Below are 25,532 nucleotides of genomic sequence, written 5' to 3'. Positions count from 1 at the left end.
ACCACATGTAAGTAAGACTAAACTCTTTGACGAGCAAGGCCGCCAGGACCCTCACGAGACCTACGAAATCTCACCTCGACCAACAAAGGTACATGACCCTCGAAGTCTGACCGCTCGAGGGACCTGCGGGGATGGATGTTGGGGTGGATTGCGTAGGCCTTAGTTTGGTCCTGATGGGCTTTGTTTGTAAAGGAAGAAAATGGTCCATGAAATAGAGGCCCAAAGAGTTCTCCCTTATAAATACTTGAGAATCTGGATTATGAAAGGAGAATAATTTATGAGCGTACTAAAACTCTGCTAAAATTTAGAGCCATAAAGTACCCTTTGTCTTGTTCTCTCTCTCACACACTAAAACATTATTTATCCCTCTTTTGAGCCTCGACTGACTTGAGCATCGGAGAGCCAAATCCAGAGGAAACCCCCATTTCTCCTGGATTTGGTCGTGCATGTACCACCTAGAGGAGGGTCCAAGGTGATCGACGATCATCCAGGACTCTGGGTAAACTTAATCGGACTCATCCTCGGCATAGGAGATCAAGAGTAGAACTTCAGCCTCTCGAAGAGACGTGTTGACTTGACGAGATATATGGGCTTCAACAGGGACGACAACGCGTTGCGAGTCCATTAGACATCGGGACCAAGCGGGCAACGCGCAAGTAAGCCAAGACACAATCCTGCAGAAGAAGGTGCACATCTCAGGATGCGCATTCCAACAGACTATAATCAGATTTGGCTGCGGAAGGGATGTGCAAAGCAGGACATGGGAGCGTTCAATTGTCGTGAAATTAGCGAAGTCGAACCGACGCACCGAGCATACATCACGTAGCCCTAACCGGGAGAGATGCAACCTCCCAGGAGCAAGAATGACGCATTGTTAGACGCTCGCGAAGACATTGCATTTTGCCTTGCCAGAATGACATCCAACCCGTTTGCCCAGCCCATTCGCGATTTCCATCCGCCAGCTAATTTCTTGACTCTTTCTTTCGAGTTATATGATAGGAAGTCCAATCCTGTTACACATATAACATATTTTCTCATAAAATGGATTTGTGGATTGATTATGAACCTTTACCGTGCAAGCTTTTTCCTGCTAGTTTAGGGAGAACCGCTTTTAACTGGTTTCATATGCTAAAATCGAATTCGATTTTGTCGTGGGACCATTAGATAGAAAATTTGTGAACTATTTTATTGCAAATAGTCATGAACTTATGTCTATGGGGGCTTTATTTAAGCTGAAAATGCACACGGACGAATCTCTTAGCCAATTTGTGCAACAATTCATGGAGAGATACGCCGACATGGACCAACAAGCACATAACGATTGAGGCTTTCCAGCAGGCTCTACCTATGGATAGTCAACTTTGGGAGTACCTCACTCTCCACGTTCCTCATAGCCTTGTGGAGCTACAGGACCACATTAGGTGCTATGTGAAGCTCAAAGACGATCGAAAATCATCTCGAGATAGGATCAATTTCTCTTGTCAGACACAAAGAGCGGAATGAGAATTAGGAAAATGTAAGAACAAGGAAAAGATTGTAAAAGAGATAGGGATACTTACTGACCCTCCTCTAAAATCTGTTCAGTTTGTCTACAAAATCCTGATTCATCAGATCTTGCCTCAGATAATGGACAAGCATTTTTTCAGATGGCCTCCGAGAGCATCAAAATGATTCGGATAAGAGAGATCAGTTGAAGAGTTGTGTGTACCACAAAGAGAAGGGGCATAACACAAATGATTGTTTCTCTTTGAAGAGGGAAATGGCAAAGTGGGCCCATAAGGGGTTTCTCGTCGAATTCATCAACATCGTTGCAAATGTCGCCACGTAGCAGGAGTTGGCGGACGAGCCAAAGGATGTACAATGTCAAGTGATCCATGTCATCGAGTCTGCATCTAGACAGACCGGTGAACAATGACACCCTTATCAAAAACAATGCCACGACCTAGAAGTCCTTCATATGCTCGACATATCTTCCAAGAAGCTTTGATCAAAAAGTGTTGACTTTCTTACTTTTTCTGAGAAGAATCTTGAGGGTTTGAAGTTGCCGCATAACGACACGCTCATCCTTTCCATTACCTTAGGCTCATTTGATGTGAAGAGAATCCTCGTCGATTCCAACAGCTCAGTCGATATTCATGTTTTTAGCATATTCACACAACTCAGGAAGCGACAAAAGGATTTGATCCCCGTCACTATGCAGCTCATGAGTCTTGGTGCCACCACGGTCTGACATTAGGGGTGTTGCGCGAGACAGTCACCCTAGGTGTCAAGTTCTCCATTGCAAAAATTTTGGTGGCTGACATCCCATCAGCCTACAACACCATTCTAGGACGTCCTTGATTGCACACTATGGGCACTAAACACTATACGCTCCACTAGTTGATCATGTTTCCACATGTCAACAAAGTAGTTCGAGTCTAGGAGATCAACGATCGATTGGACATTGTTTGGGGTCGAGAGTGGCGCACACGACGTCAACATTGTTCATGTGGAGCCGCAAGTTCTAGACGGGGTGCCAAAAGAGTGTTCCATCTAAGAACTACAGAAGATTCAACTAAGTGATGATGAACCTCATAATTCTTTTGACAAGGGCTAATGTTACATGAGATGAATTAAAGTCCTTGATTGGACTCCTAAAAAGAAATTTAGTTGTTTTTGCCTAGTCACTTTATGATATGCCTTGTTTAGACCCTGGTATCGCTTGTCATTATTTGAATGTAAGATATGAAGCCAACTCATATTTCGAAGGGCTGAGGCATTGTCCAGACAACATGCAGATGGAACGCTGAAAGAATTACGTAAATTTCAGGAGGCAGATGCGGTCCAGGAGGTAAAATTCCCGACATAGGTCGTCAATCCCATTGTAGTAGAAAGACAGGCGACTGCCGAGTGTGTGTAGACTTCACCGACATGAACAGTTCTTGTCCGAAAGACTTGTTTACATTGCCTAAAATCGATCAGCTGGTTGATGCAACATCAGCGCATGAGCGTATGAGTTCCTAGATGCTTACAAGGGTTATTATCAAATCCTGATGGTGCTAGAGGACCGTGCAAAAACGGCCTTCTTGACGCCCAAAGGGATATTCTGCTACAAAGTTATACCTTTTGGTTTGAAGAACTCGGGGGCAACTTTTTAGAAAATGACCACAACTCTATCCTTACATTTGATCGAGGATAAAGTCGAGGCTTACATCGATGATATGGTCATGAGGTCCAAAGTACATAGTTTGCATTTGATGGACTTGCAACTTATCTTCCACGTATTACAAAAGCCATGTCTCACACTAAATGCGGTCAAATGCGCCTTTGGTGTCGGCTCTGGCAAATTTCCGGGGCATCTAGTCATCAAACTAGGGATCAAGGCCAGCCCGGATCAAATTAGAGCAATCTAGGCAATCTAGAGCCCGAGAAATATCAAAGAGCTCTAGAGGCTCACTGGCATGGTAGTTGTCCTCAATAGATTCATCGGTAAGTCTTTAACTAGTGTAGCTTCTTCTTCAAGCTGCTGAAGGGAGACCGCTTGTTCCAGTGGAGGGTGAATGTGAGGTAGCCCACAATGAGCTAAAAATATATTTGTAAGAGCAGTCGATTTTGTCTGTCCATCTTGTTGGTGAAGAATTGACGTTGTATATGGCAATCTTTAATAGAACGGTAAGAGTGATAGACGATATCTTGCATAGCGTGTCTAGTGGTTATTATCCTGGTATATATGTGATTTGGTGATGTTATGTGAATATTCTTATAATCCGGAGCTTGTAGTGCAACATCGTTATTAAACTAGTAAAACACTAGATTAAAATGTCATATACACTTATGTAATATTCGAAAATGATTGCCGTTAGGGTAGTGTTCATGTTAGAACGTTTTCACTTGTGTACGAAATGAGAATCAATGTTACTTCTTAGATTTGAAAAATTCCAGTGGCTAAGATTCAACCCCGTTTAACATGAATTGACTAAGTCAACATCGTTGACCACATTTGACCGTCTGTTGACTCTTTTTTTTTTTTCAGAGTCCAAAAAAATATTTCTCAAAGGTGATTTTTTTTCCATACGAAATGTGCAACATTTTTGCTTAGAATAAATTGGCATATATATTGTATCGGATTTCTAAAGACAAAATCTATCATGTTTTTTATTGTGCAATATTTTTTTTTACAAAAAAACGTGCAGTAATTTGAATGTGTAAGTGCAACAAAAATATAAGTATTTTGTATTACATTTTGAATGTCAATATTTGATACATTTCGCATATATTATTAGCATTTATATGTACATTTACTAAGATAGTCTAGCACATATATAAAAACCGATGCACATATGAGTAAGAACGCTATACACCACTACTTTCAATCACATTTAAAAATATCCAATAAATAACCATCATTTCTATTTCTAATAAATAACCTTACCCTTATCTTTATACATCAATGTTCATAGAAACAAAATAATTTAAGATGATTAACCTGAGGTTATAGGAGTGGTGTGCGTGTGGAATGTGATCACTAGAAGGAAAGTGTCTGTATTAAAACAGACAACAGAAGGGTTTTCAAGCTGCGACAGCTCAGAAACCCCAGCCAGCCATGGAAGTTCTTTCTTCTCACTTCACCTTCTCTATCACGACTCCCAAGCCTCCCCTTCTTCCTCGCCGGAAATTAACCGTCCGAGCCACCAACACCGGCGTCGGCACCGACTCCTCCTCCCCCAATGCTTCTCATTTCACCACCTTCTCCGCCAGCAAATGGGCCGACCGTCTCCTCCCTGACTTCCAATTCTTACCCACATCCGACTCCTCCGTATCCGCCTCCGCCACCAGCTCCACAATCACTTCTCTCCCTCCCTCACTCGCCCCTCCCGATCGTCACCTCCCTATTCCCCTCAATTTCTATCAGGTAATTCACTCTCCCTGCTTTCTCTCTTTGTAGCCCATAATTTTCTCAACTTGTTTCCGTTTCGCAATTAGGTTTTAGGGGCGGAGGGGCACTTTCTCGGCGATGGAATTCGAAGGGCGTACGAAGCTAAGGTTTCGAAGCCGCCGCAGTATGGATACAGCCAGGACGCATTAGTCAGTCGAAGGCAAATCTTGCAAGCAGCTTGTGAGACTCTATCAGACCCCTCTTCAAGGAGAGACTATAATTTAGGTCTATCTGATAATGTCGAGGAAACTATCCTCATTGATGTCCCCTTTGACAAGGTATATCTCCATCCCTTCCACTAGTTACCTTTACTTAATGTGATTTTTTTCTTCCATTCGTGCTGTATCGAATTTAGTTTGATTTTTGATAATTTGATATTCAATGTGATTGGATATGCTATCATTTGAGCAATGCAGTATGAATTTCATGGGATTTTCTCTTTGTTGGAGCTTGAGCAAGTGAAATTTATCCTAATGCTCATAACATGATCATGTTTAGTTGGCATTTCTAGTATTTGTGTGGATTCGGCAAGATTATGTGCATCTCATTGGAATTGTCTAATTATATGATATTTTCAGCTGACCCTCACTTGAATTTTCTGTGGTCTGATAGGTTCCAGGTGCCTTGTGTGTTTTGCAAGAGGCTGGACAGAGTGAACTGGCTTTGTTGTTTGGTGACAGTTTATTAAAGGAAAGGCTCCCGAAGTCTATCAAGCATGATATTGTGTTAACCATGGCCCTTGCATATGTAGACATTTCCAGGGACGTGATGTCATTAACTCCCCCAGATTATGTTCAAGGCTGTGAATCTTTAGAAAGAGCATTGAAGCTTTTACAGGTAAGTTTTCAATTCAAAAATATGTCTAGAGATATCAACTCAATACAACATAATGCAGACAGTAAAGATGATGCATTTTTTTACTTGATAACAATGCAGGAGGAAGGATCAAGCAGCCTTGCTCCTGATTTGCAAGCTCAAATTGATGAAACATTGGAGGAGATTACTCCTCGCTGTGTGTTGGAGCTTCTAGCTCTTCCCCTTAATGATGAAAACCGTAAGAGACGAGCTGAGACTCTACAAGGTGTACGTAATATTTTGTGGTCAGTCGGAGGAGGAGGTGCAACTGCAATTGCTGGGGGATTTACACGTGAGAAGTTCATGAATGAAGCTTTTGTGCACATGACAGCCACTGAGCAGGTTTTACATCTAATTGTCCTTATTCTATGTTTAGATGATCACTATTTCACTAGTATATGTACCCTTCCCTTGCACGTTTATGTTAAAAATAGAATATATATATTTAATAGATCACGCATATAAGTAGTTGCCTTACACATATGTACCCTTGTCTTGCACATACCATCCCATTTTTTCTCCTGATTTACCCCCTAGTACATAGTCCCTTATAATATTTAATTTCTATAAGTAGTTGCTATCATATATACCTTCCTGATACTCATTACTCTACCTTCCTAATGCTCATTACTCTACTTTTGGAAGTATTTTGTATGGATTATCTTATTCATAATATTATTATATTAGTATAATTATGGGTTAATAACTTGTTCAATTTTAACAAGGGCAAAATAGTCTAGAATTTCATTTACTTAATCCAGATAGAAACTGTTTAAAAGTCATCTATTGGCGAACAGAGAAAAGCTATTTGTCTAGAAATTTACTAATTAAGAAATTAATGATGTCAGTGTAAGAAAAGATGAAGAAAGTAAATATTATATGAAAATTGACTTTTTACTAATACTGTAACTAAAGAATGTGATGATTGTAATTAAGGTAGGTGAAAGTATACTCCCTCCAGATACAAATACATGTCTTTAGACAAAATATTACTCAAATTAAGGTAGAAATTTCTTTACCTAAATAGCCTTAATAAAGTTGCATTGGAAATGTAAAAAGCAATGTCTAGAGAAATAAAGTAGTTTTTATTGTAATAATTGCAAGGGGTAAATGTGGTAAAAGTATGGAAAAGTTGGTAAAGTACATGTATTTGTATGCAAAAAAGTTACTCTAAAATGACATGTATTTGTATAGAGAGGGAGTATATGATATTTTAATTTTTGCAAATTTGAGATCTAGGAACTGAAGAGTAGCTAGGAATATATTCGAAGGGTATATAAGTAAATGCAACAAATTAAATCGTGATGTACATGTAGGAAAGAAAATTTCAGGTTTAGTATATTTTTTTGATTCTAGAGTTTTACTTGAAAGCTTTACCATTGTTCCAGGTTGATCTATTTGCTGCGACTCCTAGTAACATACCTGCAGAAAGCTTTGAGGTTTACGGAGTTGCAGTTGCTCTTGTAGCTCAAGCTTTCACCGCAAAAAAGCCTCATCTCATTCAAGATGCTGATAACCTTTTCCAGCAACTTCAGCAAACAAAGGTAGCTAATCTAGCAAACCCTTCTCTATACACTGATACCGGAAACAGAGAGATGGATTTCGCATTGGAAAGAGGACTCTGCTCCTTACTAGTAGGAAACCTTGATCAGTGCCGTTCATGGCTTGGCCTTGATGTTGAAGATTCTCCATACAGAGACCCTTCAATTGTTGACTTCATCTTGGAGAATTCAAAGGATGATGATGAAGAAGACAATGATACTCTCCTTGGACTCTGTAAATTGCTTGAAACTTGGTTAATGGAAGTTGTTCTTCCTCGATTTAGGGAGACTCAGGATGTTCAGGTGAAATTGGGTGATTACTATGATGACCCTAAAGTTTTGAGGTATTTAGAGAGTTTAGATGGTGTTAGTGGTTACCCGTTAGCTGCTGCTGCTGCTATAGTGAGAATTGGTGCTGGGGCCACTGCTGTGCTGGACACTGTTAAGATTAGTGCAGTTCAGGCTTTGAGGAAAGTTTTTCCTCCTAGTGGTGAGGATTCTGAGGTGGATACTGAGAATGGGGAAATTAATATCTCAAATGCTGCTGCAGAGTTGCTGAATAAATCTGAAGTCAATGAAGTTTCTGAAAAGGAGATGACTGAGAGGATTAAAGACACGATTATCAAGATTACGTGTGCTAGTGTGGTTATTGGATTGACTACTTTTGCTGGCTTGAAGTTTGTGAGTAGTGGAAAAGGAGTAGATCGAAGGAATCAAGTCCATTCGGTAGTGGCTTCTGATGTTGTCGATGTTGGTAAGTTTCGTTGAGCTAATTTATAAGTTTCTTCTGTTGCTTGTTTTATAAGATAATTAGTAAATAAGTAGTTGTGCATTGTGATGTTTGACCTAATGTGATAGGAACCTAACTCTAGCAGTAAGCCCAACTCTAGCAGCAGGCCCATCTAATAGAGATAATCTAAGTAGTTTATTTTAATAATATTATTTAGGAAAGTATCTTTCAATTATAAGTGTTTAACTTATTTTAATATTATCATTTAGGAGAGTATCTTTCAATTATATGCATTTACCTTATTTAGAAAATGGATAGATTATATAAGGATTCATTGTTCTAGGTTTCATAATCAATCAATAAAGGTTCTTTCTTGGTAGTTTAATCTCCGGAAACAACTTCAATATACCATTATGATGAGACTTGAGGAATCGAGTCTCATCATAATGGTATATTGAAGTTGTTTCCGGAGGACGTGATGACACATCTGGAAATTTCTGCCTACTTGCCTAGGTTGCAACCTAATCCCCAAGTTAAGACCTGACAATCGGCTCGGGTTAAATAGTTCTGGGTTGGGTCATCTCAGGTCGAACCTTTATTGGGTTACAGCGGGTCGGTTATAACGGTTTAGTGTTGGGGTGGGTCGGTTCAACAGGTCGGTTGACATGAATTTATTCCGCCTTTTTTACTTCTTTTCTTTATAAAATAATTTTTTAAATTAAAAAATGTATTAATTTTTTTTAATATATATATTTTTTATGCTTTATTCTTGATCCAACAGCTCAAACATGAGCCAATAAGTCGATTTATACTTTGACCCAGGAATTTCTCGGATCATAGGGTCAAAACGGGTTTTGTAGATTAGAGTCGGGTTGATATGATCTAGAAATAGGTCGGGTCGGTTTTTCAGGCCGAGTCCGATTTTGCCAGGTCTACCCCAAGTAAATATGATACTGGTTTGAGCAATATAGTATCATACTCCCTGCATTAACTTATAATTGTCCATTTAGAAAATTTCACACATATTAAGGAGAATATTTTTTTATTAGATTACCCTCCTAACATGCATGCAAAAAAGTACAAAGTAAAAAAAAAAGCACTAAATTAAGGGTAAATGTGGAAAACTTCAACCAAAATATGCATATGGATAATTTAAGATTAACAAGAACAAGAGGCTAAATGGACAATTATAAATAAACGGAGGAAGTATGTATTTTGGTGCTTTCCTGCTCAGCTGTATAAGCAGAAAAAATTTGTGGTACTTCACTTGATAATGTCCTGTAGAATTACATGCATGCAAAAAATAGAAAAGTAAAAAAGAAAAAGTAATAAAGTATGATCTGAATGAGCAATGTATGTAGTTTCCCTTCCATGTTTCCTTTTTTTTTTTAATTACAATTGGTAGATGATTTCACAGTATGATCTGAATGAGCAATGTATGTAGTTTCCGATATCCTAATTCTTTCTTCTCTGGGAAAATAACAAGTAGTACTATTCATTTCTCTACTTCAGGTCTTCCTTCAAATGCAAAAACCTGGGAGATAACGAAAATGGATGCTAGAGTTGCAGAGGAAGTTGTTCGCAAATGGCAGAACGTCAAATCTGAAGCACTAGGTCCAAATCACAATGTGGAAAGGCTACACCAGGTTAGAAAATTGATTCTGCACGAATAACTTTCCTGAAATACAACATTTCTATACATAAGTAGTGATGTAAAAATTCTACTTAGGTGTTGGATGGAACAATGCTGAAAATTTGGACAGATCGTGCAAAAGAAAGCGAAGAGCGAGGTAGGTTTTGGGAGTACACGTTGCTGAACGTGACCATTGACAGCGTGACTATGTCACTGGACGGTCAATACGCGACAGTGGAAGCAACACTTGAAGAGGCAGCAAGCTTGACTGATGTTTCCCACCCGGAATTGAATGATTCTTACAGTAGAACATACACGACAAGGTATGAGATGTCATGTTGCCAGTCAGTTTGGAAAATCACAGGTGGAGCTGTTCTTCAATCTTGAAGATGATGATATAGAGGGCTTCGGAGTTGTTGTTAGTGTATATATGGCGTTTATTTCTTGTGCCATTCTTGTTTTCTCATTGCAGTGTTTTGTAAAACTCAAGAATTTTGCATCTGCATCCTGAATAAGTGTGAAATTGTAGGAGGAGATATTCAGCTTTATATTGTTGTTTAATACAAACAGCAACATGTCAGTATAAATTCTGCCAAAAAAGGGTCTGGAGTTATTCCTGAGCAAATTGAGATGGTATTTCCATATAGACCCAATATGATATATGAGTTATAAAAAACATTTCACTCTGACATGTCAGCAGGAAACTTTCGGCAGGTGCATGGTGGTGCGCGGCTGTCGCCGCTCTTCAAGCCATCTCAACCAATCCAGATCACCTTGACGTGGAGGTTGATCTGAACCGCCCACTCAAGGGCACTACTGTTATCAATGGGGATAGATTCCTCGTGGAGTATTTGCGTGGAGGTTGATCTAAACCGCCCACTTAAGGGCACTACTGTTAACAATGGGGATAGATTCTTCGTGGAGTATTTGCGTGGAGGTTGATCTAAACCGCCCACTCAAGGGCACTACTGTTATCAATGGGGATAGATTCCTCATGGAGTATGAGGGTCTACCCACCATCTGTTATGAATGTGGGCGGTTTTGGCACCTTTAGGAATCGTGCCCCTATTGGGTAACAGAAGGCAAGCAACAACCTGCTACGACCAGTCCCGGTGAAAAACAAGATCCTTGGGCCGGTGAAGCTGGTGGTGTCAAAGTCGTAGCTCCAAAAGAAGGTTTCCACGATGCGTGGTGGACGAGTAGTGGAAAAACGCAAGACACCTGGAAGGCCAAGAAGGCGGTCACGTTAGCAAATAGGATCGTTGATTTTGGATGGAAGGACAACCATGGTAGTGGTAGCACTAAGGCCCTGGGAGGTCAGGACAGAGAAGCTACGAGGAGGATGCGACACAGCTGGCAGAAATAGATTTGTTGTCTTGGAGGATTTTGAGGATGAAAGGAACGTCCAAGAGAGTGGAGCAGATGGTGGGAAACCAGGTTTACCTAAAAATGGAGGTAAAAGGAACTAGAAAGTGGGAAGCTTCCCTTGATTGAGAACGTTCAGGAGAGTGGAGCAGAGAGCCTTCTAATTTCAAGTCCAACAAAAGTATCATGCACACTAAAGACAAAGGGAAGCTTCCCTTGATTGAGAACGCTTCGAAGTCAGGAAGACGAGGCCCAATTCCTGACCCCGGTTTGGAAAATGACCGAGCCCATCAAGAGCACCAAAAAGGAACAAAAATTGTGCCAGACGTAAGACGCGCAAGGAGGCTTTAATTAAAGCAGACCTTTCAGATGACTAGGAGAAAGTGAGGAATGGGCCGGCTAAATGGCCCAGATCGATGGATCAATTCTTCCAACCCATCAGACTGTCTTCTGCAAATCCATTTTCGGGAATGAAGGAAAACCCACCAGACCCTTCCTTCACTTCCCTTCATTTGGTCTTGGGTTGTGCGTCGAAGAGGGAATTGAATGTTGGGCCTTTGGGTGGGAAATTCTGGCAACCGAATCAAACTGTTGAGTTGGATCCTGTCCAGACTGCTACTGAAAGCGTCGATGGTATTGATACAATCCCTAGAGAGGTCATGGGGATGATTGTTCCAGAAGGGAACCACTAAAGCGGAGACTTTATCCAGCTCCTTCTGCCCTTTCCTCCTTCCCTCCTTCTTTCCTTTCCTCCTTGATGTATAGTTTCATTTTTCGGAATTGTTGTGGCGCGTATAATGAATAATGATGGTTTCTTTAGAGTTGTTCGATATATGTGTAACCACCATAACATTGATATACTAAGGTCTCAGGTACGAATGCGATTAAAGCTTGCCATAAAACCAAGTTTCCTAATAATATCCATGTTGAACCTGTAGGTTTCATGGGTGATATTTGGATCCTCTAGAAAGACGACAAAATCAACCTGTGTGTTGTTGCCTTACGAGATCATTTCATCCACATGGATTTCGAATCTAGAGGCACGATCACCCATTTTCTTGGTGTCTATGCTCCGCCCACTGCAGCTAGAAGATCCCGATTCTGGGTGGATCTGGAGCTTTCCTTGATCTGATCAACTTCGATGGCCTCACCGACCTTGGCTTTTCTGGCCTAAACTTTACTTGGAGTCAAGGGACTTTGTCCACCTCCTTGGTATCTAAGCGACTGGATTAGGCCCTCACCAATCAAGATGGTCGTTGCTTCTAGCTTGACGCTTTGGTCCACCACCTGACCAAGTTTGCTTTTGATCATTGGGTGTGAACCCACCCATAGTCTAAATTTGAACACTTGTCTAGGTTTGAGGTGGCTTGGCTTATGCACTCGGCTTTCCCAACTCTCACCAAAACCAAATGGTGATACTTCCTTGTAAACCCTGCTACTATGAAATTCCTCCAAAGGGATCTGAAGATCTGGAATAAGACTGTTTTTGGAGACATATTGTGCAGGAATCGAAATCTCATTTCGGAGTTGCTGATTATTCAAGGCAAAATCAGCGACAACCCCTCTGTCCTCTGATGCTCTTCTACTGGACGAAAATAATTTAAAGATGCTCTCTCTTCGACTCTGGACCAAGAGGAGTTCGAATTTATGGCCGAAACAAGGAAATAGTGTTAGAATATTTATTAAATATTAACATATATTGTGGCCTACGTGTCTCTCTGTTTAATCATAAAGTTTAAGTTCACAATATAGATAGAGTTTTAACATTAAAGTCGACACCATGATGGATTAGTTTCGGTTAACGATGTTAGAATCCGGGTATAATGGTTAACCCTCCTCCCTTGCCTAATAATAATTACTTTATCTCATAAAATATATATTTGTACGTTGTACGGTCAATGATGGTTACTTAATTCCACAATATAGTGGGAAGTTGTACAGTCAATGGTGGTTACTTAATTCCACAATTGGTGGTTTTGAATTACAATCCATTAATAAAAGAAGATAACCACTTCTCTGAAATGAATAGAGAGTAACCGAGAGAAAGAATTCAAGAGAAAAAAAAAATTAAGGATTTGTTCTTCTCCATCAATGAACAATTAAAAGAGAAGGTTACGGGAGGAAAATCCATTGTAGAAGATTGATTCAACAAAAAGGATAAGCATAAATCAAGGTTATCTCTTCCTATCTCTCTTTATGGCAAAACCTATGGTAGAATTTAAATAAGGAGCAAGCTCTTCATTTATAGGAGAATGATGAAAATGGATGATTGAATCTGAATAATTGATGCCTTTAACTCTCACATGTCAAAAAATTGAAATAGAAGAGCTATGAAGAGGAGGAGACTTTAAAATAATGTAGGAGAATGATGAAGATGGTTATTGATGGGGATAATTATAGAATTTACCCATAATTTTATGGAGAGGAGGTGATTTTAAAATAGTGGAGGGGATTTTTTAAAGGCGAATGAAATGAATGATGGTCTAGGGTGAGCGGTGACAAATAGCATAACCCTAAGTAGATATATCAATCATGTGATAAAATGAATTATGGTCTAGGGTGAGCGGCGACTCTGAGCACCCTTAGTATTAACAGGTTGAGATGGGAGTGGAAAAACAATGGTGTTTGGTCTTGATGGAGACTCAGGAGGCGGCGGAAAATTAAGATTAAAATCCAAGACAATTTTTTGTGGGGCCTTGCCTTTGCCTTTGTCTTTGCCTTGCTTGGAACAACTAGTCTGTGCTTGTGGGACAATAAGTAGTATAGGTTGGAGAAAGAGAAATGAATTTCAAAACTTGTTATTTTTAGTTTCTGTGTTACCTTTGAGTTGCTAATAACAACTGGATCAGTGGGTCCCTCAGATGCCATGACCCACTTTTTCCTGCCAGAATTTATGCGCCCCTTATAAATTTTTAACAGCATGTATTTACCGAAATGTATATTTAGTCTAGTGGTTCCAAGAGTAGTTTTTCAACAAAACAACACATGTTTGAATCCCACTTCTATCATTTTTTTATAGTCCACATTTAATTACATTATTTAATTCTATTAGCATCTCTATAAAATAATATTTGACATTAAGTTATATTATTTAATATTTTCCATTTTAACATTATTTTTTCTGTTATTTTTGGTATGCAATAATTCATCAAGACTATAACATTTTTGTATCATGAAAATTCCAATTTTATGAGAAATTCCTCCTCAAAATATTTATAGTACAAATTGTGAATTTATCAAACATATATATGATTCTAATGATTGAAATAAGAGAAAGATTTTTTTATCACAATTTACCTATTTATATAAAAATCAATTTTACAAATTAGCACATGGCCTCCGAAAACGATTGGACGGTCCTGAATTTATATCTCGTAGTCTATGTGAGATTCGAACTCACATCATGTATATTTATTATTAAAATTTTCTATCGTAAACTAATTAGAGGATATATAATAAACAAATAAATATGGAGATGTGAACGGTAGTCTTCTACCCTATGAAGCACGGACATACCTAGAAGAGGGCTATGTCCATGTCCGACACATCTAAGACATGTTGAAAAGCTTGGACATACCTTGAACACACCCAAACTCGTTTGTCGTGTATTTTTTATAGATCCAGCCTCTTTACTTGACTTTATTTTACTGAATTTTGAATATACTTATATTCTAGATACTCAAAAGTACAAAAAAGACATGATTTAATCTTAAAAATGTTCTTCCTATAGCAACATAAAAAATATTTATTGTTAATTTTTATTATTAACCATTTATATACAATTGAGTATCATATTTTCCTCTCTTATAAGTTTTGATATAGTATTTTTGCAATATCTTTAAAATAATATACAAATTATATCACCGTGTTCCGTCATGTCTTATTTCTCTATATTTTTGGATTTGGTGTGTCCATATGTCCTATAGTGTCCATGTCCGTGTATCCGTGTCCGTGCTACATAACTTTCCTCTAATTATCCCCTATTAAGAGATGTCTATATAAAAAAAGGTAAATTTTTTCTCAAATTTTCAATGTGGAATTTAGAAAAGCACTATGGAGAATATTTTGCAATTTTCTTATTAAGTATATTTTACAGGTTAAATTATTGAAATTATTTATGTTGATCACTTTATTTCATAATTTTCTCAAAATTGATTCCTAAGTAATTGATTTTATATAAAGGAGTTGTGAAGCCCATCTATTTATTTCAAACAAAAGTGCAAGCAATGATGCATATAATTTAGGGCCGTTGTGCACTTTGTCTGCGAGCTGTCTCGCAGCTTTGTTTAGCAAAAAAATACAGAATCTGTTTAACTCGGTCGAAATTTGGTTCGCTTAAATTAGGATTCACCCGAAGTCTGATCTAACCCAAACTAGACTCTACTTAATCGATTTGTCTCTAGCTCTAAACCGAAACTTTCATGTGTAAATAAAACCGGAAACAAAATGATCCTAGTCATAACCACTTGTGAGCAACAAGACTGTAAAAAAATGTTTTAAAAACGACGACAAATAACATAACCCTAAGTAGATATATCAGTCATGTGCTAAATGAATGATGGTCTAGGGTGATCGGCGACCCTGAGCATGCTTAGTATTAACAGGCTGAGATGGGAGTGCAAAAACAATGGTGTTTGGTCTTGATGGAGACTCAAGAGGTGGCGGAAAATTAAGATCAAAATTCAGGACAACTTTTTCTAGGGCCTTGCCTTTGCCTTTGCCTTTGCCTTTGCCTTTGTCTTTGCCTTTGTCTTGCTTGGAACAACCAATCTGTGCCTGTGGGATAATAAGTAGTATAGGTTGGAGAAAGAGAAATCAATTTCAGAACTTGTTGTTTTTAGTTTATGCGTTACCTTTGGGTTGCTAATAACAGCTGGATCAGTGGATCCCTCAGATGCCATGACCCACTTTTTCCTGTTAGAATTTGATCTTTTCTTGGTTGGGACATTTGAACCACCAAGAGCAAGACTAAGTGCATGTGCAGTAGATGATGACGACGACTCTTCTATTACTTTGCGCTTTGGTTTTTCTTGCTGCATGTGCTCGCATAAGGGATCATCTCTTACACACATCTTAAGGGGGTTTGGCCTGCATTACATTACATTACACCCAATATGCATTTTAAAGACACACTAAGAACCAATTCAATCAAAATAGAGAGATTGATTGTCAGCTTAATAAAACTCAAAATACCTGAGCTTAGACAAAGGGTTTATTCCAATAAACTTGCCGCATTTGGGGCAGTTATGCCATTTCTCCTTCACGATCTTGTCGTGTATGCACTGGTAGCAAACTGTCATTACAGTTTCAAGAGATAACTTATCTTAGTTGAAAATCATTCCAAGGAAGAGGTTATTCTACTCAAATCATATCAGATCATTTCAAACAGCTTTGTAGGTAATGAATTGTATGCAAACATCAGTTGAAAGAACTTTGAGGATAATTTTAAGCAATACACCAATACCATTTAGTTTTGTAGTAATATAACCTTGCGCTAATTGCAGTATGCATAAGTAATTGATTTGAAACTGCAAAAAATTACGAACTAAAAGGGTGAAAAAAAACTCAATTGGAAACAACAAATGAATAAATAGAACCAGGTTATAAAGGTGATAGAAGGAAATAAAAGAGAAGAAGATCAGAAAAAAGAATTGGGTACATAGTCCATTTATTTTATTATTACCAGTTATATGTACATGCTATGATAGATTTCAACAAACAATAGATTTAGTTGTTCTGATACTCCAGTTAGATTTTCTATAACATTTTGTGTTTTTCACATAGTGTCTTCTCCTACTATTAAAAAACAACAGAATCTTTTCTGCATGATTAATTGAAAACATTATAAAACACTTTGTACATAAATGATAGACATGTAAACAACAGTATGAAAACTGTCATGTTTGATTAAATATATACTGGGATCAATTTGCCATTTTGACTAATGAATTCTTTGTCAATCATGTAATCAGAAGTTTCCTGATTCTTCATTTGATTACAAAAAGGAAAGGTTTAAAAGGAGAATTTGGAATTTTAGACCATTAAAGCAATGGAGGGAGAGACAACCAACTCCTTTTTTTTTCTTTCTAAATCTTGGTAAAATAAGAGGAATAAGAGTATAAGTTCTATAATGTCATTTACAATTGAGAAGTAAAAAGCAACAATAAGACTGGCTACTGAGAAACCACCTTGATAAATATTCCAAACTAATTATTCACTAAAGTGAATCAATTCCACAAACTATGAAGTGGCATTTAACTACAAAACAATAAAAAGAACTTATCATTGACTCAATTGAAATTGAAATTAGATAACAAGGAAATTATAATAGAACTTGATGGATGATACAAATAGTTGAATTAATAGTAAGAGTGAGAGAGAGTCAATGAAGTACGTACAGATGTGAAGGCACACAATGATGGTGGTTGGATTGTGGATTATTTGATTACATATAGAGCAAATACAACATGCAAGCACTACGTCTTTTTTCACCAGAGTATATTCTGAACTGCTGCTTTCTTCATTTGCCATTCTCTCAATTCAGACACTTCCTGCAAAAATTGATGGAAAAAACATATTGGACTAATCAATCTTAACAACTTATTGCAATCCTATGCTAAAGAGCATGATATGAAACTGTACTGTGCTAAAAACACTTAGATACCGTATGTACAATAGATGCCATCTAATTAACAAAGACCGTAGCAAAATTTGTTTAGAAGGCCTCAAACTAAGTTAAGTCAATCAAGAATCGTGAATTTTTGTAACAGAATACCTTAGATTTGCTTATACTTGATTTACGAAATCCGGGAACGTCAACGCAGTGCTAGAAGTTTACCCAAAATTTGGGAATGAGATAAAGAAAAGTGACTCAAACTAATTAACAAAGACTGTAGCAAAATTTGTTTAGAAGGCCTCAAACTAAGTTAATTCATTCAAGAATCGTGCATTTTCTTAACGGAATTACCTTGGATTTGGCTTATACTTGATCTACGAAATCTGGGAATGTCAAAACAGTGCCGGAAGTTTACCCTAAAACTCAAAGTTTGTGAAGTGAATAAAGAAAAATGCTAAGCGAAGAGGTAATTATAAATAGTGCTCATCCAGCCCACTGCCAGTTGTTCTTTAACCACACCTCCGTGATAAATACTTACTTCTTTTGTCACCATTTTCACAAATTATGACAACAATTTGAAAACTCGCTCAAATATCTTTTTCTCTTACTCTCCTTTCAATTTTTCTATTGCGATCCCACTATTTACTACAAAATCATAGATGCATGTAATCAAATCACCACTATGGGAAACAATACAATCGCACACAGATTTTTCAATTAGTATATTAAGAAAAAACAATCTACCTAATGCTGGAAATTAACTCCTCGGTTCATAGAGTGTTTCCTCCTTTGGCATGGGAATTATTACTCAAAATATGTGAAGTGAATAAAGAAAAATTGTAAGCGAAGAGGTAATCATAAATAGTGCACATCTAGACCACTGTCAGTTGTTCTTATCCACATCCCCGTGATAAATACTTACTTTTTTTTATCACCATTCTAATAAATTCTAACAACAATTTGAATACTCGGTCTAATATCTTTTTCTCTTTTCAATTTTTCTATTACAATTCTAGTATAACACATGTCATGAAATCACCACTCTAATAAACAATGCCCAAATCTAGTCTTGAGAAAAAAACAATGTTAATGCTGGAAATCACCACATCCGACTCCCCCGTATCCGCCTCCGCCACCAGCTCCACAATCACTTCTCTCCCTCCCTCACTCGCCCCTCCCGATCGTCACCTCCCTATTCCCCTCAATTTCTATCAGGTAATTCACTCTCTTTGTAGCCCTCCATTTTCTCAACCTGTTTCCGTTTCGCAATTAGGTTTTAGGGGCGGAGGGGCACTTTCTCGGCGATGGAATTAGAAGGGCGTACGAAGCTAAGGTTTCGAAGCCGCCGCAGTATGGATACAACCAGGACGCATTAGTCAGTCGAAGGCAAATCTTGCAAGCAGCTTGTGAGACTCTATCAGACCCCTCTTCAAGGAGAGACTATAATTTAGGCCTATCTGATAATGTCGAGGAAACTATCCTCATTGATGTCCCCTTTGACAAGGTATTTCTCCATCCCTTCACTATTTACCTTTACTTAAAGTGAATTTTATCTTGCATTCGTGCTGTGTCGGATTTAGTTTGATTTTTGATAATTTGATATTCAATGTGATTGGATATGCTATCATTTGAGCAATGCAGTATAAATTTCATGGGAATATTCTCTTTCTTGGAGCTTAATCAAGTGGAATTTATCCTAATGTTCATAACATGATCATGTTTGGTTGGCATTTCTAGTATTTGTGTGGATTCGGCAAGATTATGTGCATCTGATTGGAATTGTCTAATTATACGAGATTTCAGCTGACCCTCACTTGAATTTTCTGTGGTCTGATAGGTTCCAGGTGCCTTGTGTGTTTTGCAAGAGGCTGGACAGAGTGAATTGGCTTTGTTGTTTGGTGACAGTTTATTAAAGGAAAGGCTCCCGAAGTCTATCAAGCATGATATTGTGTTAACCATGGCCCTTGCGTATGTAGACATTTCCAGGGACGTGATGTCATTAACTCCCCCAGATTATGTTCAAGGCTGTGAATCTTTAGAAAGAGCATTGAAGTTTTTACAGGTAAGTTTTCAGTTCACAAATATGTCTAGAGATATCAACTCAATACAACATAATGCATACAGTAAAGATGATGCATTTTTTTACTTGATTACAATGCAGGAGGAAGGATCAAGCAGCCTTGCTCCTGATTTGCTAGCTCAAATTGATGAAACATTGGAGGAGATTACTCCTCGCTGTGTGTTGGAGCTTCTAGCCTTGCCACTTAATGATGAAAACCGTAAGAGACGAGCTGAGGCTCTACAAGGTGTACGTAATATTTTATGGTCAGTAGGAGGAGGAGGTGCAACTGCAATTGCCGGGGGATTTACACGTGAGAAGTTTGAAGCTTTTGTGCACATGACAGCCACTGAGCAGGTTTTACATCTAATTGTCCTTATTCTATGTTTAGATGATCACTATTTAGTATATGTACCCTTGCCTTGCACGTTTATGTTAAAAATAGAATATATATATGTAATAGATCATGCATATATCTACATACCAATGCCATCCCATTTTTTCTCCTGATTTACCCCCTAGTACATAGTCCCTTATAATATTTTATTTCTATAAGTAGTTGCTATAATATATACCTTCCTGATACTCATTACTCTACCTTCCTAATGCTCGTTACACTACTTTTGGAAGTAATTTGTATGGATTATCTTATTCATAATATGATGATATTAGTATACTTATGGGCTAATAACTTGCTCAATTTCAACAAGGGCAAAATAGTCTAGAATTTCATTTACGTAATCCAGATAGAAACTGTTGAAAAGTCATCTATTGGCGAACAGAGAAAAGCTATTTGTCTAGAAATTTACTAATTAAGAAATTAATGATGTCATTGTAAGAAAAGATGAAGAAAGTAAATATTATATGAGAATTGACTTTTTACTAATACTGTAACTAAAGAATGTGATGATTGTAATTAAGGTAGGTAAAAGTATACTCCTTCCGGATACAAATACATGTCTTTAGACAAAGTATTACTCAAATTAAGTCAGAAATTTCTTTACCTAAATAACCTTAATAAAGTTGCATTGGAAATGTAAAAAGCAATGTCTAGATATGTAGCATGTAAAACAACATCTCCCCATAGATATTTAGGAATTTTAGTTGAAAACATGATTGCACGAGTTACTTCATATTTTTCCTCTCAGCAATTTCATTCTGAGCTGGTGTATTTATGCAAGAATTTTGATGAATAATCCCTTTTTCAGAAAAAAAACTTGTTTAGGTTTTGGGAGAAATATTCACGGCCATTATCACTTCTCACCATTTTAATGTTGGTATTGAATTGAGTTTGTACCATAGTGTAAAATTTCCTAAACACATTTTCCACTTCAGATTTGTCCTTAAGTAAAAACACCCAAGTTACCCCGTGTATGATCATCTATAATAGTTACAAACCATCTCTTTCCTTTTAAAGTAGAAGTTCTAGATGGACCCCAAATATCACTATATATAAGAGTAAAAAAGGACTAGTTGGTTTGTAAATATGAGGGACATAAGAATTTCTATGATGTTTTGCAAGAGCACACATATCACAATGAAACAAAGAAGGGTCTTTATTATTAAATAACTTAGGAAACAATTTTTTTAAGTAATAAAAGCTAGGATGTCCTAGTCTATAATGCAGCAAATACAACTCATTATCACTGGAAAAAGAAATACTTTGCAAACAAGCATTTTTTCGACCTTTTTTATTTGATTCATTCCCTTCATCAAGGATGTAAAGTCCATCTTCCTCCCTAGCACTGCCAATCATCTTCCCCGATGCCAGATCCTGAAAAATGCAATAGGAGGGATAAAATTTAGCAGAACATTGAAGGTCTTTGGTTAATTTGCTGACTGAGGCAAGGTTACATGACAGATTTGGGACATGTAGGACTTTAGAAAGATCAATGGACGAAGAAATTTTGACATTTCCTATTCCTGCAATGGCTGATAAAGAGCCATCTGCAACTTTTACTTTCTTATCTCCTGCACAAGGTTTATATGAGAAATAGAGGTTTGATATAGAGGTCATGTGGTTGGTTGCACCTGAGTCAATTACCCAGGAGTTTTTGGATTTTTCAAAGCAAAAAAAGGATGCAATTTTACCATTTTGGGCAAAAGAGCAGGAAGGACTAAGGAGCGTCTTGGTTGGAATTTTTCTGGGCTGTTAGGAGTTGAAGAAGCTGCTCTATCTGTTTCTTTGTGAAAGTAGGCTGCTTGGAGTTGATTTGCTGCTCTTGTTGAGTTTCAGTCATGGCAGTTTGGAAAGCTTTCTCAGATTTCTTCTTTCCTGCCCCTGGTGGCTTCCCATGAATCTTCCAACAGGTCTCTCTTGTATGCCACAGCTTCTTACAATGATCACACCATGGCCTTTTCTTCTCATCTTCTCTGACAGACATTGCCGAGGAGTCTTCAGCTTTATAATTCTGGGCTGAATTGTTGTACATAATCTTCCTCCTGCTTTCTTCAATTCTGACTTCTGAGAACACTTCTCGAATTGAGGGCAGCGGCTTCCTCCTAGAATTCTTCCCTTCACATCATCCAGACTTCGATTGACTCCTGCTAGAAACATGTAGACTCTATCATTCTCCTCTCTCTTCTTGTGTCTGGCCAGATCCTTTGCACTTTCCCACTCATCATCATGGCACTGATCAAGTTCCTGCCATAGAGACACCATCTCATTGTAATAAGTTGTGACATCTCTATCTCCTTGTTTGGATTGCCAGAGCATTGTCTTCAACTCAAAGATCTGAGAGGAATTCTCAAGGTCTGAGTATGTTTCTCTGACGGAATCCCATACCTCCTTTGCTGTCTTCATGAACATGTGAGGCTTAGCGATTGATGCATCCATTGAATTGAGAAGCCAGGCCATAACTAAGGAATTCTCCGACCTCCAGGTACTGTAGCCATCATCGTTGCCTTTCTTTTCTTTGATTTCTCCAGTTAGATATTCTAACTTTCCCCTTCCATCAATTGCTAGTTTAACTGATTGAGACCACTCCGGATAATTCCTTCCCTTCAATCTATGACTAGTAATGAGCATAGATGAATGAACAGAGGAGTGGTGATTTTCAATCGGGCTAATTTGTGAGTTAGGGGTAGATGATGAAGGGGTATCGATTGCCATTGTGATGATGAACCTGACTCTTATACCATATAAGTTCTGGAGAATAATTCTTGTATATTGAATGTGTAATCCAGCGTCTACATTTATAATTGAAGGAAATAACCACCTAACAAGTTTCTGCCTATAAAGTAGGAACTAACTAACCACTAACACCACTAACAATTATCTCCTAATTAATAATTAGTAAATAACAACTAATTATCTAACTGCTGACACGTTTGAACTTTTCTACAGTATATTGTTTTGATTCTAGAGTTTTACTTTAAAGCGTTACCATTGTTCCAGGTTGATTTATTTGCTGCGACTTCTAGTAACATACCTGCAGAAAGCTTTGAGGTTTACGGAGTTGCAGTTGCTCTTGTAGCTCAAGCTTTCACCGCAAAAAAGCCTCATCTCATTCAAGATGCTGATAACCTTTTCCAGCAACTTCAGCAGACAAAGGTAGCTATCTAGCAAACCCTTCTCTATACACCGATACCGGAAACAGAGAGATGGATTTCGCTTTAGAAAGAGGACTCTGTTCCTTACTAGTGGGAAACCTTGATAAGTGCCGTTCATGGCTTGGCCTCGATGTTGAAGATTCTCCTTACAGAGACCCTTCAATAGTTGACTTCATCTTGGAGAATTCAAAGGATGATGATGAAGAAGACAATGATACTCTCCTTGGACTCTGTAAATTGCTTGAAACTTGGTTAATGGAAGTTGTTCTTCTTCGATTTAGGGAGACTCGGGATGTTCAGGTGAAATTGGGTGATTACTATGATGACCCTAAAGTTTTAAGGTATTTAGAGAGTTTAGATGGTGTTAGTGGTTATCCTTTAGCTGCTGCTGCTGCTATAGTGAGAATTGGTGCTGGGGCCACTGCAGTTTTGGATACTGTTAAGATTGGTGCGATAGGCTTTGAGGAAAGTTTTTCCTCCTAGTGGTGAAGAATCTGAAGTGGATACTGAGAATGGCGAAATTAATATCTCAAATGCTGCTGCAGAGTTGCTGAATAAATCTGAAGTCAATGAAGTTTCTGAAAAGGAAATGACTGAGAGGATTAAAGACGCGATTATCAAGATTACTTGTGCTAGTGTGGTTATTGGACTGACTACTTTTTCTGGATTGAAGTCTGTGAATAGTGGAAAAGGACTGGATCGAAGGAATCAAGCCCATTCGGTAGTGGCTTCTGATGTTGGTAAGTTTTGTTGAGCTAAGTTATAAGTTTCTTCTGTTGGTATATTTAAGTTGTTTCCTGAGGACATGATGACGCATCTGAAAATTCTGCCTATTTGCAACCTAATCCCCAAGTTAAGACCCAACAATCGGGTCGGATTTGGGTCATTTCAGGTCAAACTTTTATTGGGTTACAAGAGATTTAGTGTCGGGTCGGATCAATTGACGTTGATTTTTTCCGGTTTTTTCACTTATTTTCTCTAAAATAATAATAGTTTCGTTAAAAAATAAAAATATATATTTAATAGAAAATTTTAAATTTTTTCATATTTTTATGCTAATATTCTTGATCCAATGGATCGGTTTATACTTTGACCCTGGAATTTCTCGGGTCATTGGGTCGGGTCAAGACGAGTTTTGTGTAGAAACGGGTCGGGTTGAATTTTGTCAGGTCTACTCAAATTTTGGTGCTCTACTACTCAGCTACATACATTTTGGTGCTCTACTACCCTGGAATTCCTCCGTATTCTTTTTATTAAACTTGGTCAGTCTTCGGAATTGTACCTAAAGATTACAATTCTCCCTTCCATGTTTCCTTGTTTCGTTACAATTGGTAGATTATTTCACAGTAAAAAAAGTATGTGGTTTACAATATCCTCATCCTTTCTTCTCCGGGAAAATAACAAGTATTGGTTTTTGTAATTCAGGTCTTCCTTCAAATGCAGAAACCTGGGAGATTACGAAAATGGATGCTAGAGTTGCAGAGGAAGTTGTTCGCAAATGGCAGGATGTTAGAAAATTGATTCCATAGTAACAACTTTCCTGAAATATAACATTTCTATACTGAAGTACTGATTTAAAAATTCTATTTAGGTGTTGGATGGAACAATGCTGAATATCTGGAGTGATCGTGCAAAAGGAATCTGATTGCGGCTGCCACCGCCCATCTGAGCGCTGGATTTTGATCCAGAAATCCCCAATTCCTATTCAATCGGTAAATAGTCCTCTCTACTTGAATTTGAAGGCTGCTCAAATGCTCGACAGCAGCTTGTAGTTCATCTTCCACTTTCTGATTCTTCCCCTTGAAACTTTGCTGCCTGGAAGCTCGTGAATTTCATGTGTTCATCAATGGCTCCATCGCTCAACGCTCTTGTTATGTCCTCTTGGATCCTACAGAGCTCTGAAAATCTGCACTTGAGCTCGTCCTTTAGCTCCACGCTCTTCTCCAGCCACACTGTCAGCTCGGTTTGTATCTCTTTGAGGTGCTTGTAAATCGACCTTGCCTCTGAATTCATGGTTCTGTATGGGGTGCTGCTCCCGTCTTTCATCTTCTTCTCCTTTTCAATCTTCAGCAGCTCTTTCTGTAGATCCTGTCTCGCTCTGGAGCTTCTGTACCTGTGAGAAGGATGAGCTGAACCTCATCCAGAAATCTAGATTCTCTTCTAGTGTCTCGTCTATGTCTGCTCTCAGCTTCTCCTCCACTGGAGAGATCTTTCTTACAGTAGAAGCAACACTTGAAGAGGCAGCAAGCTTGACTGATGTTTCCCA

General features: G+C 38.1%; 2 protein-coding genes across 2 annotated transcripts; both read left to right on the top strand.

Annotated features, from left to right (window-relative positions):
- Nucleotides 1–4,582: 4,582 nt before the first annotated feature.
- Nucleotides 4,583–10,061, top strand: LOC141249682 (uncharacterized). The gene is made up of 7 exons (XM_073669754.1): nucleotides 4,583–4,891; nucleotides 4,963–5,193; nucleotides 5,528–5,752; nucleotides 5,852–6,112; nucleotides 7,159–8,065; nucleotides 9,554–9,687; nucleotides 9,771–10,061. Exons 1-7 carry the CDS (start codon nucleotides 4,583–4,585, stop codon nucleotides 10,059–10,061), a joined length of 2,358 nt encoding a protein of 785 aa, XP_073525855.1.
- An 8,647-nt stretch (nucleotides 10,062–18,708) lies between these two features.
- LOC141249681 (uncharacterized) lies at nucleotides 18,709–24,795 on the top strand. Its single transcript, XM_073669753.1, is given in 8 exon segments — nucleotides 18,709–18,870; nucleotides 18,929–19,159; nucleotides 19,493–19,717; nucleotides 19,817–20,071; nucleotides 23,112–23,268; nucleotides 23,271–23,721; nucleotides 23,723–24,006; nucleotides 24,692–24,795. Coding segments are annotated over 8 exon segments (1,869 nt in total).
- The last annotated feature ends 737 nt before the right edge of the window (nucleotides 24,796–25,532 follow it).

The sequence above is a fragment of the Phyllobates terribilis genome, unplaced genomic scaffold (genome assembly GCF_046119375.1).
Source record: "Phyllobates terribilis strain yellow unplaced genomic scaffold, ASM4611937v1 Scaffold_4989__1_contigs__length_55350, whole genome shotgun sequence".
In the NCBI taxonomy this organism is placed as follows: Eukaryota; Metazoa; Chordata; class Amphibia; order Anura; family Dendrobatidae; genus Phyllobates; species Phyllobates terribilis.
The sequence above is the reverse complement of the archived record's forward strand: the minus strand, read 5'-3'. Positions and strand labels throughout refer to the sequence as shown.

Excerpts from the sequence above, each read along its gene's own strand:
- LOC141249682 (XM_073669754.1), top strand. The coding sequence starts at position 4,583 with ATGGAAGTTCTTTCTTCTCACTTCACCTTCTCTATCACGACTCCCAAG. Across the intron at positions 5,194-5,527 it reads TTGATGTCCCCTTTGACAAG|GTTCCAGGTGCCTTGTGTGT; the intron begins GTATATCTCCAT and ends GTGGTCTGATAG. Across the intron at positions 8,066-9,553 it reads TTCTGATGTTGTCGATGTTG|GTCTTCCTTCAAATGCAAAA; the intron begins GTAAGTTTCGTT and ends TCTCTACTTCAG.